Genomic DNA, 16,343 nt, shown 5'->3' on the forward strand with positions numbered 1-16,343 from the left:
AAATGACCTTCGCAAATAAAAAAATAAAAAATAAAAAAATAGCAATATACGCGAATGATATCCTTGTCCAAAAGGTTCAGTCACGTGTCGACCTTGGACTCAAATGGGACGAATGGTTGAATCCCATCCGCATTTCGCATACATTCGTAGGAAAATATACGAGGCGCTCTGGTCTACCAGACAGGAGCTCATCGGTATTAAAAACCCCAGTTTAATGAAGGAGTATATCAACAGATGTGTTATTCCTATTCCCCTATATGCGCCATAAATGTGGTCTTCAGCTTCTGAAACAAGTTAGCAAGGCCTTCCTAGGACTTGAATACTGGCTCTTGGGAAGGCTAAACAGAATTACAGCTAAGCGTTTTACCATCTCAAGAGCTATATTATACTCAAATCTAGAGGTCACACCCTGGAGGCAAATGACCAGGAGATAATAACACCAGGAGAAAAATAAAGACGAGATGCAGATAAGGAACAGCAACTGATTGTTTCATTTACACAGTTGGATAGTCTATGAATACGTTAGTTCATGTTACCTGTTGTGTGCTATCTTGCTGTAAACATTTGTGATTATGTAAATTTGGTGTATCGCCCACTATTGTGAGTGAAATCAGAAGTTATGCTTTAAATGTAGCAGCATTAAGTTTTTACCCGTTTATATTAATTAAGTTGTAAGTCTTAAAACAGATAAGAATTTCAAGCATTTGTAAATCAGATAACAAGTATTACACGTATTTTAAAATTGTATAATATTATATTCTGTAGAATTATAGAATATGTATCTTCAACCCTTGGCCAGTGGCTGTAATCGGATGTTTCTTAGAAGAAATAAAGATAACCCAACTTATAACATGTTAATAGTTCGTCTACTGTCAACCCTATATCATCTGACCCTTAGATGACGATTCGGTCTACAACATTCTTGGCCATAGTGCTCTTCCTAATAGATGATACAAATGATAATATAGTCCAGGGATAGAGTTGAAGAAAATAAGAGTAAACCTTCAGTACATGTACTCCTGTAATTGGGAGAAGAATGTGATTAGTGTATATTTGGTTTTAGTATTTTGTATGACTTATGTAAATATATAATAATACATTAAACATTATGTATGTTGTTTAACTATGTCTCATTATTAAAAAGAAACCTACACAGCCACTCTAGGGAATCATATTAATATATCCAGGATAGGGTAAAATAAGAAGATCCTCACATCCTGAGAGTCCCCTGAATAAAAAAAAGTATTATTGCAGTTAGATGTCGTAGTGGGCCTTGGGGGAAGTGAGGAACCAGTTGTTTAATTATAAATAATAGAACAACTACCATATTGAGGTTCCAAGGTAAAAGGGGTATAAATAAATAAATGAAAGGAAACAAATAACGTAGCAGTTATGGGACGTAGTAAAGATATCACGGGGTTTCAAAAGGGCACGATTGTGTGAACTGGTCCGTCGGGTACTTCCATATCATGTGGACATCTGTTGTTGTTAAGAGCGGCTCCTAGAACGTTAGTTGAAATCCACCTCGTATCACTGTAATTTTACAAACTCTGTAAAATTGGGCCAAACAAGTGTTGTGTAAGGTTTGTGTAGTTAGTGCGTGTTGTGTTGTTTGGCTACCCAGAAGCAGCAATTACCTGGATAACACTTTCCTTCACTGAACTATTATGCACTGTCTTCATAAACTCTAGACCTCTCCAAAGCCATTCGAATCAGCAGAAATTTCGCTTTTAAACACTTGAGTGGTGAGCACATGAAGCTCATTCAGTTTAAAGGGACTTTCAATAAGCTTAGTCTCTTAACCAGGAGAAATTGTTCCCACAGTAGCTTTAAATTCTCTTCTGATGTCCAAATATTGTGGACAGTCATACAAAACATTGCTCCAACTCTCGGCCTCTCCACAGGAACAGAGAGGTGTATTGCTCAGGTCGAATTTAAACAGTTTATCATTTAATGAACCATGTCCTGTAAGAATATAAGAGCTGAACATGCTCATAGAGAACGACTTATTGTCCTTGTGTCCATTAAATAAGAAACCCAAGGAATAAATTTCTTAGTCACTAATCCAGCTTCGGAAGTATCCCATCTGTCCTGCCATTTGTTCACCAACTCATTCCAACATCTTTGTTTCACTCTCTTATCATCTTGTTGTGTGTCAATCTCAATCCGCATTTGGATGCAGTTGAAATTTGTTTACGGATATCAAAGCATCGCTATCGAAATACTAAATAAAAGTCCAATTGTAACACCCCGGCGGTAGAATGACCAACAGCAATGTCCTTTGAAATGATATGAGTTTTAGTCGAAATCTAACAATTACTGCCCTATGGTACCATGCACCAGCAGCATAGGTAACCACAGGGAGGAAGACTGCAAAATAGTATAACTTCAAAGTTTTTCTCGACAATCCCCACTCTGTTCTCGATGTCCTACAAATATCTGCAGTGAACTTCTTAACTTTACTAGATAAATAAGAAAAACGTGCAGAGAAATTTAGCTTGGAATCAATAGTCACTCCTAAATATTTTACTTCAGTTTCAAGAGGAAGTTCAGTCCCATTAATTTAAATTTTAGGAGGTATGTTTAGATCTAATTCAGTCTTAAAAATCTTAGTTTTAGAAGAACTAATGGTGATCTTGTTCTGGAATGTCCACGTATATAGATCCTTTAATACATGGTTGGCAGAAGACTCTAAAGCCCTTCGGGAATTACCTTCAATTAAAATAGTTAAATCATCGGCATATACAATAAGTCTAGTCTTGTCAAAAGTTGGTGCTAACCATTCCTGTAGTACCATATTTCACATTAGCGGTCCCCTCGAGTAACCTTTCGTTCTACAGACAAAAATTCTATTCTGATTTCACCAGTATTTTCCTTTGTGAAAAATAGCTTCGTACTAAATTATATAACAGCTGAGGGAAATTAGCTTGACGTAGCCTTCGAAGAAGGTCTCCCACCAAAGGAAGTCGAAGGAAATCCACGAGAATAGCAAGTACATATTAATAAGAAGAATTTTTTATGTGACTCAAAACGTCCACTAGCGCTTCTTCCCTGGATCTTCCAGGACAAAATCCACATTGCTGAGGGAAAATTAAATTAGCCTCGTGAAGAAGAATAGTTATTCTGGAACTCATAAGGTGTTCCAGAATCTTCCCCATATTCGCCAACAGAGCAATTGGCCTATAAGACCTAGCATCATTTCTTGGTTTTCCAGGCTTATTAATAAGTTTTATTAACGCTGTTTTCCAACTAGTACGAAATAAACAAGCACTTATTGTATAGTACAAGCAAAATCCTTGGTCTCATCTTGTAAAATCTTAATATAAAGATATTTTCTAAAAGATCCAAACCAGGACATTTAGAAGATTTTGTTTTCTTAATTAACGAGTCGATCTCATCAATACTGAATAGCTCTGAGTTTTCATTGGTGAAGTAGTTATCATTAGATGAACGGATAGATAATTAAAAATCTGTATCCAATCCTTCATCCTCAACAGGAAAAAGTCTGTCTAGTATTACATTAATTGTTCCATGCCAATCCAAAGTTTCATTCCCATTTGCCTGTACTGTCCCAAAAATTTCAGGTGAATGTAGCCGATCTCTCGTCAGTTTTTACAGAAGTCCCCAAGGATTATTATGATCAGATGACTGAATTAATTTCATCCAATTAGTGCGCTTGCTATTTGTGATTGCTTTTGTATAAGTATTCTTAATATCAATGTATGTAGTATTTAACTGCTCAACCTCAGCAGAAAGCCAATGTCGATGGTGCTGGTATCTTCGCCGAGCCTCATGTACTTGTCTTCTTAAATTAGACAGCTCATTAGACCACCAAGAACAAGGTCTATCTACAGTTCTTTTCTTGTTTGTTGACTTGTATGACGCTTTTATTAAAAATTCCTGAATGTAATTTTTCTGTTCAGCAGCAGTTTTATATTCAAATAAATCCGATGGATTAAGAAAATCCAGATTAACGGAGTCTTCAAAATTTGTCCAATTAATTTTTCTGAGAGAAAATATAATCGGTTCTGGAAGTGATTGAGAATGAAAATCAAAGCAGTGTGTTGACTTAACAAAATAAACTTTCATATCAGAAACGTCACTTCTCGGTTTCTCATGACCTACTGTGGTAAAGATGATGCACAAAGAATGGTTTCGAATGAGTAAAACTACTTGCCGCCGACAGAACTGTAAAATATTACCCAAGATGGATGTTTGTGATAAGCGAAGGATGCAGCGCGTTGTATGGGCTCAACTGCAAGTCACTATGCGACAGTTGACATCGCAATACAATTTGGAGAATGCAAGAACAATATCCCAAGTGATGATGCGTCACATACTCAGACGCATGGAGTTCCACAGCACACAACCCAAGAGACACCTACCACTGATCATCTTGAAGGTGAATGCTGTGCTGTCAACAACCTACTGGCTGGACGCTTGGGAACTGCAAATGAGTGTGCCGGTCAGATGAATCCAAATACCTGGTGCAACACGCCAGCCGACGCCTGTGTGTGTGTGTTGCAATCAACATGAGTCTATGGAGCTATCGTGCATGGTGCTCACTATCTAGATAGGTAGCGGTTGTTCCTTAACATGGGGCATTTTGTTCTGGCAAGAACTATAAACTCTAGTGCCTAAAAACCACCATTTCACTGCTGAGGTCTACCGACAATTCTCAGGAGATCATGTGATCCCTGCCATGTTGAATTTTTTTCCAGAGAGAAAAGGGATCTTCCAAGACTATGATACACCTTGTCATTAGACCAGCACTGGGCACAAGTTGTTCGCGGAACGCAGTGAAGACATCGCCCATCTTGATTGGATTCCAAATTCACCTGCTACCCTCCTACGTCTTCAGACATCTAGTGAAGTCAGGGCCTGGGAGAATAGTGAATGTTATCCGTGGGAACGGTGGCCCAACATGGTATTAGGTAGTCCGATCAGCGAATTATCTCTCCAAGCTAATACTCAATACATGAACTGACATTTTTTTCCTAACGTCCAATCTATCCGTCACTTGGAGTAAAACTCTGTGCACCATGAATCTTTCGATGTAAGGCAGGGTCTTTTCTTCGAGATTACTTTTATGGGTCCGTTCCATCTTTCTTACATAAACTACAGCTACCATGCAATGTTTACTACGTCGATTTTTTTTTTACTAAGTGGAGCGAGAACTTTACAACCAGACCATTAAGGAACAAACTGAGTGCAAAATCCTTTAAGATTTTAATGATTTTTGTAATCTTTTAAGTTTGTCTCGCCTACACTTAATTTAACAGAAACTCTTTAAAGACTCTCCTTTAAATGGCGCTTGCGGGTGAGTATAAAAGAAGCAGCAGGATTTTTTAAAGCTAAAAATAAGTATCGAGGTGGTATTTATATTTCTTGATTACATGTGCTCTTCCCCCCCCAGCATCCACGAAGATCCTTCCCCTCAAGAAAAGGGTTCTCAAAAGACGACGAGTCTGGTTTACTCCCCTTAAATATTGTGAGGATGAAGAGGAACGAATTTCTTCACAAAAGATATTCCCAATCTTAAAATTATACAGAAACTGAGGTACAGAATGGAATACTGCCTCCGTAGGAAAAATATCAAGGTCACAAGGGCCGCATCAATACCAATTTCTCGCTGCTGAAGCTCCTTAAAGAAGTTATTAAAAAAATGAACAGCTGAAAGCCACCAAGGCTCAACTCCAACAAACTAATAAAATCCTATCTAAAGTTACGAAGCATCCAACTTTTGTAGCTCTGAATAAATTGTAAAGTGTATTTAGGGTCAGACGGCACCAGGGGTTCCCCCCATCTCCGCGTAGTTTACATTGTGGTGGGTGTGCCAGTTTGCTGGAAATGCCAGAGATTTAAAAGTGTATGGATATTGTACATGTGTAGTGATGTGTACCGTTGTTCATCTGGTCATTTAGCCGCTGGACCCCTACTGAGGCCCAACTTTGCCCCACTTTCGCAACGTGGAGGCAGACCAGATACACCAGTATTATAATTATTTACTCTGGCAGGTCCTGCCACCTAACTTCCTGAGATTTCAGTGGCTAGGACCTAAAAAAAAAATTAGTTTCATTTCAATTGTAAAGGGTGATGTCGCTTGAATAAAAAAAGGCCTAGAATATGGGCGAAAGTTAATTTGAACGCATTTAAATTTAGGTGTGTGGGGTATTCGCTTGCGATAAGAGAGAGAGAGAGGGAAGACTGAAGACTGGGGGTTGAAAGGCAGAAGAATGAGGTCAATAGGGAAGAGGACCTGAAGTTAATATCAGTGGAGCATGCCCATGCCCCACCAGGAGGAAGAGTGGGGATGGCGAGGAGGGGAGGAGACAGAGAATCGGTTATCTCCCCCACCCCGCCAAGGGAAGAGGGAAGAAAGCGGATCGGGCAAGACAGCCAGCCCGGATCGCCAGTCGGCGAGAAGGCAGTATATGCTGCCGTCACATTCATAAAAGTTCGTCAGTTCGGCTAAGGTCACATCAGTTTGTCATATCAGGTTGTAACGTGCAGTTGTCTTGTCGGGTTGTCACTTCAAGTGGTCTTGTCCCGCTGCCGCTGTCACTTCAGGTGGTCTTGTCCGGTTGTCACTTCAAGTGTTCTTGGGAGGTATCAGGTCAGGCATCCGTTTGGTCATAATCGATGTCAGATCCATTATCCTTTGGAAATGTCAGATCGTTGCAGTATCAGATAGAGTTCCAGGTGTGTCCATATACTGCGCGGGCATTCATAGAACTTATGTCCCGTCCAGTTGATAGTTAAAACTCTGAGTGGTCCAAACCTAACGGTCAGACACCTCTCTATACGTTATTTTAGCTTTTATTTTAGTTATTACTCAATTATTTTAGCTTTTCACCCCCAACATGCAAATCGGCCCGGCAACATAAACTTCTTCAGATACAATGCACTTATGGTCATGAGCACTCCCAGGCAGGTCATTAATACGTCCCGGGGATGTTTTAAGTCCTTGAATGATAACAGAATAGTGAAGGCGTTTCTCCGAGCTGCATGTCGATAAACGATTGGTCTCGAAAAAAGGGTGTGGTTGAGAAATGGATAGAACGTTTCAAGAAGTGTAACAATCTTAAAAGTATATTTGAGTTAAATATAAATGAAGACTATGCCAGTCGTGTGGCAAGCCAAGGAAAAACTCCATCAGTTCTTAACTAAAACAACAAAATATGAAAGGGGATATTGCAGAAGGAATTCACTCTTAAAATAATTTAGAAACAATGTCAATCGACAAAAATACCAGACAACATTAATTTAATTAATTTATTTATTTTCATAAATTATATATACATGTATTAGTAAAAATTGTCTAAATAAATATACCTTTCATAATAACTCAGTAATGATTCTTGAATGTCTTCTAAACTTCGTTGATCGTCTCTGAGTATAAACAGAAAAATTATTTATTTAATTAAACTTAAGAAAATTAGGTAATATATTTTTTTTAATTAAGCCCATTGTTTAATAAATCGTAAATATTTTTATGGTTTATATATTTTTTAAATTTATAAATAACTATGAAGATTTTATTTTTGTTCAGAAAGCCGTTGTGTATATTCTTGACATTAAATTCCGGGACAATTGAAAAAAAGAATGGAGAATGAGAACTCCATGTCACAGTAATATTTTCGCTAAAATGAAAAAGGGAAAATATTTTTGAGAAAGAAGAGCCTAAAATTAAGCAGTATTGCTAAATCAGAAGGGAGAGGTTAAGTGGATAACATTTTATATAACTCCTTTGTGCCTGATGATATTTTGACCACCTTTTATCACCACATGTTAAATTTACATAAAATGATATTAGTTATCCACCCCTTCCCAACAACCAGACAGTTTCATTCACTTCTGAATATTTTAAAACATTTCAATAAGAGACCTAAATAAATAAATCTAAAAAAAATCTCCGATTTACGATGTTTCGATTAACGTATTTCGATATACGTCGTTATAGGAACACATCACCCATATTTTTGGCTCCCGTGATCCTTTGCGGTATTGGCTACAGTAATTTTCCTGCTGCTCGAGAGTATCATTTATTTATCATTAAGCTTATGTGCCACTGGATGGCGCCACATAGTTTTAAATTAAAATTTAAGATTTCATTTATTTACTTAGATAATTTTACTTATACTGATTAAAATGATGTATTAAAATTGAAGATTACGTCAATTACATTTTTAATTGTACATATTTTTCAAACAAAACTTGAAAATATGATTTTCTTGAGTGAATAAATTTTTCCAAATAAGTACAAACATTAATAAGTTCTTTTTTTTTTGTTTTCTTATATTTCAGGCTCATCTGTTATTCTCGACTCTGCTTTCTTCAGATTACCGTGTTGCAGAAGTGTGACTAGCCTCTAACATTCTTCGGACTGCACTTTCTACCGTTCGTGGATTTTATTTGCAAACTTATATCGACCCCCACAAGGACAGCTCACCCACAGTAAAATCAGAAAAGACGGAATCTTTTCGGATAAACAAACGCCCTTTCGAAATTAATGAGACTGATTTTATAAAACGTCACATGGTTGCATTGCGCACGCATACAGCATATCAGCGTGTAGTTCAACCCTGTACACAACGAGATTAGTCACGTCTCGCTGCTTTCAGTGCGTGTCCAGAGTCATTGTGAATCGTGTGAGCGGGAGATTATCGAACAACGTTACTTTTTTTTTTTTTTTTTTTTTCTATATGTGAACCCCAAACACGAGAGGTATTACAACCTATAGTACTTAGTACCATGCTTGGGTTGAAGGTTGAGAAGACGAAAGAAGATATTTGTTGACATTGGACTTGAACTTCTGTAGACTGTAATTTTCAGGAAATACGTATGAAGGAAGGCTGTTCCAGGAAACGGCAGTTGAATGAATAAATGAGAAAGATGAAAAGTTGGTTCTGTGGGTTTGAAGTTGGACAGTAAATGGATGTTGGCTGGTGGTGGCGGCACGTGTTCGGACTGTTTTGAAAGAGAGAGCGGTAATTATAGAAGCCAATTCAGAAGAACAGTGCCCATGGAAGTATCTGTAGAAGAGGCATGCAGCAGAAACAGTACGTCGATGAGACAGCGAGTGGAAAGACTCTGTTAGAGATGAATCATTAATTAACATAACTGCCCTCTTCTGAATGGAATCAAGAAGCCTGAGAGAGGTTTTGGGGGCACCACCCCAGATGTGGGAAAAATATACCATGGCTGAGCAGATTTGCGATTTATACAGAGTGAGCAGCTGTTTGGAAGAAAAGTAACGCCGAGAGCGAAAGAGAAAACCAAGTTTTTTAGATGCAGAGGAAGCAACATTTGTAATGTGCTTGTGCCAAGAGAGATTAGAAGTCAGGGTAATCCCCAAAAGAGATATATCATTTTGCCTAGAAATCGGAGTGTCACCAAAGATAAGCATAGGAGCAGAAGAATCCTTTTTGCGAGATAAGACAAGACTGAGCTTTAGAAGGGTTGCAATCAACTAAGTTGTCTTTTCCCCACTGGAGAAATACCAGAAGATCCGCATTTAAGGAATTGGTAGCAGATTTTCGAGAAGTTAAAGCTGATTGAGCAGGACAAGGTTTCTCAAAATAGAAAGTTGAATGCTATCAGTCGTGCTATCAGAAAGTTGTGCTATCATCGGCAAAACTATGGATAGGATTTCCAGTCAATGGAAGAAGGTCATTGATATACAAGAGGAAAAGAGTGGGGGAAAGAACTGAACCTTGGGGAACACCGGCATTAGTGGAGAAGTTAGAAGACAGAGAGCCATCTACCATCACCCTCAGTGAGCGACCAGTGAGAAAACTGGATAACCAGTTACTAAAAACAGTTGGCAAACCATAAGGTGGAAACTTGTTTAGAACACCTTTATGCCAAACAGGATCAAAAGCCTTTGAGATGTCAAGAGGAACTTCTTGTGTTTCACCGAACCTTTCCATTGAATTAGTCCATAAATGGGTAACATAAGCCAGAATATCACCAGTGGATCGACACTGATGGAATCCATACTGGCGATCGTTGATCATACGGAAGGTTTCTAGGTGGTTTAAGAGTTGGCGGTTAATTGATTTCTCCATTACTTTAGAAAGAGTAGAAGTAATTGCAATGGGACGATAATTGGATGGGAGGGATTTGTCACCCTTTTTAGGAACTTGCTGGATGTGAGCAAATTTCCAAGCAGAAGGAAAAACACCTTTGGAATAAGAAAGTGAAAAAAGGCGGCAAAGAATAGGAGTAAGTTCAGGAGCACAGGTTTTGAGAATAAGTGGAGAAATACCATCGGGACCTAGAGCTTTCTTAGCATCAAGATTCATCAAAATCCTTCTAATATCCTTTTGACGGAAGGCTACAGGAGGTATTGAATGGAGCGTGTTGGGAATGGTGGGAGGTGTTTTACCAAGATCATTAATACATGAGCTGGAAGAAAAATGGGATGCTAGCAGGTCAGCTTTATCCTTGTCTGAAGTGACAACAGAACAATCTGGTTTGGACAGAGGTGGGAACAGAGATGGGCAAAAGTTGCGGCCAATAGCTTTGGCAAGAGACCAGAATGCTTGGCTACCATTAGGGCAAGAAGCAAGTTTTCTACTCTTAGCCTGTTCAAACTCTAGTTTGGACTGATTAATAACTGCTTTACAATTGTTGCGAGCTTTGGTGTAGGCAGAAAATGAACCTGAAGAATTAGAAACAAGCCAATTATGATATGCAACGTTCTTCTCTTGGACAGCATTAGCACATTTATTGGAAAACCAAGGTTTAGATAAAGGACGAGATTTTAAAGTGGAGTGTGGGATAAAGGATTCCATTCCTTCAAGAATAATTTCACTGACACGATCTGAGCAAACGTTGACATCACAAGTTTTGAAACAGTAATCCGACCAAGGAAAAGAAGAAAAGAAGTCTCGCAGGTCATCCCATTTTGCATTCTTGTAATGCCAAACAACACAAGGTTGGGAACAGCCATGAGATAAAGGTTCCATTGGAGAAGAGACAATCACCAAGTTGTGATCTGAAGTGCCTAAAGGACCTCTCACTTCGACCGTGTACTTGGAAGGGTTGTTTGTGAGAAAAAGATCAAGCGTATTGGCTGTATGATTAATATTGTCCGGTATTCTTGTAGGTAAATGAACAATCTGTGCTAGGTCATTAGTAATTGTAAAAGCCTCAGCATCTCGCCCTGCTGGGTCCGTGTGACTAGAAAACGGAAGCCAGCTGGAGTTGTGAACATTAATATCACCAAGGAAAATTACCTCACTGTTACCTCACTTCACCAAAGTTTGGGTCAAACTAGAGGAAACCTCGATAGAAACGTACGAAAAATTAGAAACAGCGTGTACAAATCGGATTTATCACGAAAGCCCAATTTTTCCGGTGCCACAAGACCTTATTTGGAAGTACTGTACATAAAAACCGTCTAAGATGAGCCACGCGCAGAGAGGCCTGTCTCGGCAACAAGAAAGGAGAATGTGGATAAGACGAGGGCTCTCATTTTGAGTTGTGGGCGGGGGAAAGGAAATAAAAAATAATTTCGTTTGATTTTATTTGGATTTCCACCCTAATGAAGTCTCGAGCCCACCCCTACAAAATGCAAATCTGACTGCAATTCACAGAAAATTCTAGATTGTAGGATGTGTAAAGCGGGTGTTAGCAGAATATTAAAGACATATTTATTTACAATAAAAATTTACAAACCTTTAATGAACATTATATACAGCAATTACATAAAAGAAACAAAAATTACAAATTATTAACATCAGTTGTATCTTACTTATTATGAATCATCGATGATTACTACTTCATTCCCTTACATTACCAATTTTTATCACTTACATCAGCAAAACTCATTTCAACTCTTATTACTCTTTTTACATTTTTTTCTAACCTTTAACACATGAAATGTATTATAACTGGTATCCTCTGACCCAAAAATGTTCATTATAAATCCCTCATTTTACCATCTTAGTCATCCCTCTTTACTCATGAGGTTTCTCTTTACACCTCATCTGGTATGTTATCTACTTCAACCTGCAACTCACGACTCTTTCCTCTTAGACCACAGAGAAGCCAGATACAGAGTTGACACTTGGTCAATTACTCCCCCCAAACTTTTCTTTTTCCCTCAAGCTTTGGAACGCCTCCCCCAAGGACTCCAACCAATCCCCATACTGTTTAATTTTTCATTCCTTCCTATTTGCTAAAACAACTCACTCCAGCTGTCTTCCTAGAGCACAAACCAACCGTTCTCTAGAAATTTATTATTTTTTCACACGGAAGTTTGACCTTTTCATATTTGCTCACACTTTCTCTCTACATATAGCTAACGTTTCCAAAATCCAGTCGCTCTGACGCCGTTTTCTTTTGACGAGAACTGGACGTCCACTCATTTCCTGTTTACTTCCTAACGGTGGCTTAGATCTATCTTAGCCACCGTTAGGAAGGACGCTTCGTATTCCAGTTTCATAGTCCTATTGTTCTTGCCTTCAGCAACCCTTTCACGCCTGGCTGCAAATGGCACCACTTCTGTAGTGCTGATCGCTGTCCCTGTCTGCTCTCTTATATTACTTGAAATTGCTCGTTTCCATTTAGCGGCTATTTAACATATACGTCTATAACTTTCCCATCCCCAAATCCAGTGTTTCTTCAAACTTTAACTTTATTTACATTAAAAATAAATATACAATCGTAATACTTACAATCTTTAATTTAATACTCCCTTCCATCGCCCTTCCTGGATTTATTTTAGCAAAACAAATATTTCTATTAAATTTGTAAGATCTACATCTTACAGTGTGATCGAATTTCGATCTTAAGATTGATGCAGTGAGCTGAACATGAGTTCCGAGTCGTGCATTACATTTCAACAGAGCATGCAAAATATTTGGGCGAAAATAGCACATGAAAATAATGCTGAAGAACAGAAGCAAAATGGAAAGAAAATCTACCTCAACCTCCCCAATCTTGTTGAAAAGGAGCCAGGGTTCTTTCATCTGTTCATCTGTTGTTCATCAGAGTAGAGTGGTGCACAAAACGAGGCATCAACTCAGTTTATGCGGAGCAGATAACAATCAAAAATGGGATGAGTGACAATACTATGTACTTTCAAAAACAGCTGTCATCCTTGCAGAACAAACTAGAGCCCAAGATCACTAATCAAGGCTTACTAATGCATCACCAGTTGCAAGGCCTAAAATCACAATAAGCCCTCCTAGACGCAATCAAAAGGGAAACAAAGATCTAGCTGATTAGTTACACCCAATCCCCATTCTTCAAGCTCTAACCATTCGACCAGGCATCAGACCAGCTCGCCTATCTCACAGCTTAACCTGATGCCAAATTCACAATATAGTGAAGTGTTTGGTAAGTCAGGCGGAATTGAGAACTTCAGGGCAAACAGATTGCGGTCCCAATAAGCCTTTAGACAAACAGAAGATCGTGACACTGTGCAATCTGAAAAAAGCACTTTGCAGACCAGTCAGACCGGATCAGTCCTCAAAAGCAGGCAGCCAGCACCCATGGACCCAATAAGTCTACACAGCAAACAGCTAACCAAGCTAAGTGAAAATACTGATCACATGACAACTCAACAGCGCCGACGTCATCCATTATTCTCCCGACCACTTATTGCATCACGACATTACACAAAAAGTTTTCCCAACCCAGACTACCCCATATTTGCAAGTACTCACTCAAAACCTGTAGACATCAGCATATACTCTCCCGATAATGAGGTCCACAGTTTTTCTGCTAGCACTTTCTACACCAACCAACTAATCGGTAATCATACCCATTCTAATAATTCTTCAACCAAAATCGCAGCTGGGTCTCACAACGTGAGCAAGAAAACTCCTCCAGCTATTCGTCCCAAACCTACACGATGCACTCAACCAATACAGAAGCGCCCTATTTCCCTGGGCCCCTAGTTGCTGATGTGCCATTAAAACCCAAAGAGCCCTGGGTACCTCTGCTACATCATAGCTACGTGAAATAAGACAGCCTACTAATGTAAGAACAAGCATTTTCGTCTCAAAATTTTACCCCCATGCAACCCCCACCCAAATCGCAGCCTTCGTTAAAGAAGAACTACGACTATGGGTTTCTGTAAAGCAACTGCCAGTCAGAAGTAATAACTACGCAGCTTTCAAACTGGATTGCAACCCAAAAGATTTTGATAACATCTCCCACCCATCTATATGGTCAATTAGAGCAATAACCCGACCATTTTTGAGGCTGCTAAAAAGATAAAGAGATAAAGCCCACTCAGTCACAGCAACGAATCGCTGGATGCCAACTAGCTGACCCATAAACGACCCTGATAACCAAATGCCAGGAGGGGACTATAATAATCCTGACGTTGTCTCACATATCTCGTACCACCTAGTAACCAATCTTTGCCATCTCCTGCACTGATGCCACCTCTGTACCAAAAGGACATGATTAACCCAACGAGAATCACGAAGCACTCTTACCATCAGCCGGCGAAAAACAAAAAATAACAGGCCAACAACCTTGGTAAAAATACCTGCTACCATCAGGCTTTAGCTACTCTACCAAAAGGCGCACAGCAATAGGAATAAAATTGACACCTTAGAGCAGTTACTTCTACCTGCACACTTAGATTTTCTCTGCATCACGGAAACGTGTTGGAAGGCGGCCAGAAATGTATTGCAATCACTGTCCCAGCAGGATATGGGTCCTCCTTTACACCGATCTCTAGATTTGAAGTGAATCGAAAGATTTTGAAGCCATCTCTGTCAAACTCAAGAACCAATCTACCATACTTCAAGTAGTTGTAATTTAAGTGCCCCCGTAACCATGTCGAGACCTCATCCTTGAAGTAGCTAATTGGAAAGTGGACCAGCTTCAACTTACCAACATGAACGTTGTATGTGGCGACTTCAATCCGCCTCCTCAACTTAACCACCTAAAGCAGCTCCTTTCCCACTTTTCTACCACAGACCTCTGCCTTCTCAGGGAACTCCCAACTCGTGGATCCAATCAACTTGACCTAATCCTGGCTACCACACCCTGCACCATCAATCAAACCGCAAAGACGATGCTCAACTGTGAACATGATCCACTCCTGTTGCTATCTGAACTCCCGACCGATCGCCATCCTCTTAATCGGCGACCGAAACCATATCCCCGTCAGTCCAGCATTCCAGGACATTCCAAGATGCAGCGAGGCAGCCTCGCTTGTTCCTTGGTCGATCCTAGAGCCATGCGTTTTCAAGCTAGCTGTTACCCTGCTTACCTAATGGATTGTCTCTATGACAAGCTATGCAGCAACAAGGAAGGCAACAATCTCTGCACACTCTAAAGCATGATGATCCCATGACCTGAAGAAGCACTTCGACCTTAATCAACACCCGCACAAATTGTAGAAGCGGTTGGCGCACTATGGTCATAGTTGCCGATGCGCCCAATAAATCCCGAAACAAACAAACAAACAAGTAGAAGCGGTCTCAGAGTGATACAGACAGAACTGCCTACTCGAGAGCTCAAGCAGAGTTTAACCGCCAGAATTCCAAAGCGATCAAATCGTACCTTGACAAAAAAAAAATTATTATATTACGGTTCTCCATAATTGATTACATAAACCCGTTTTTGTGTCTGTAAATTGCGTATACTCTCGGGTCAATTTGCCTGTTTTTCTGGACGAAAAACCCGTTTCTGGTGGGGGGGGGAAATTTTCTTGCTATCTACGCATGAGCCCAACTAACTCAGCCACGGAGTGAAAAAAGCCCATTAAAGATCCTCCCGTCACCGACGAGGTTCGAACCCGGGCCTTTTCCACCCGGTGTGGGGAAGACAGTGACGATACCACTGCTACAGCGCAGACAACGTACCTTGACAGAACCATACGCACCGGGAGAGTGCCTTATAAGTATACTCCTCCAGGATTCCGCACCCCTCCAACTTAAGTACATCACCAGGTTTCGCGCCATTGTCAACCAAGATGATCAGCTGCGATTACCAACATCTGATCACCATATTAATATCAAGACAAGAGCTGATTACTGCTATAAATTCACTGCCAGCAACTGCTATTACTGGACTTGATGGGATCCCGCAATTTATGCTTAAGAGCCTAAGTCCTTACATACTACAAGCTGCATTACATATTTTTAACTAGGTACTCTCTAACCGCTGCTTCCCATACCAATGGAAGAAATGACTAGTCAAGCCAAGGCCAAAAATTCTAACTCCATCACAGGTGAAAAAGCACACGCCAATCTCAAACTCACCCTGCTGTTGAAGCTGCTAGAAAAAATACTGCTGCCAATCCTCACCAAGGAGATCCTATTAAATAACCCCACACAAACTCACTGTCCACTTTCACAATCAGCTGT

The 16,343-nt window shown here is 39.7% G+C and overlaps 1 protein-coding gene across 1 annotated transcript in view; it reads left to right on the forward strand.

The window, feature by feature from the left end:
• The window catches only part of LOC150091694 (very long chain fatty acid elongase 7-like), a 111,435-nt gene extending 102,818 nt beyond the window's left edge, over positions 1 to 8,617 (forward strand). Inside the window, exon 9 of the mRNA XM_090376446.1 lies at positions 8,308 to 8,617. Within this exon, the coding sequence (XP_090232572.1) occupies positions 8,308 to 8,364 (57 nt within the window). The 3' untranslated portion in view covers positions 8,365 to 8,617. The remainder of the gene's footprint in view (positions 1 to 8,307) is intronic.
• The last annotated feature ends 7,726 nt before the right edge of the window (positions 8,618 to 16,343 follow it).

The sequence above is a fragment of the Mastigoproctus giganteus genome, chromosome 1 (assembly GCF_048544385.1).
Source record: "Mastigoproctus giganteus isolate SK-2022 chromosome 1, ASM4854438v1, whole genome shotgun sequence".
Lineage (NCBI taxonomy): Eukaryota > Metazoa > Arthropoda > Arachnida > Uropygi > Thelyphonidae > Mastigoproctus > Mastigoproctus giganteus.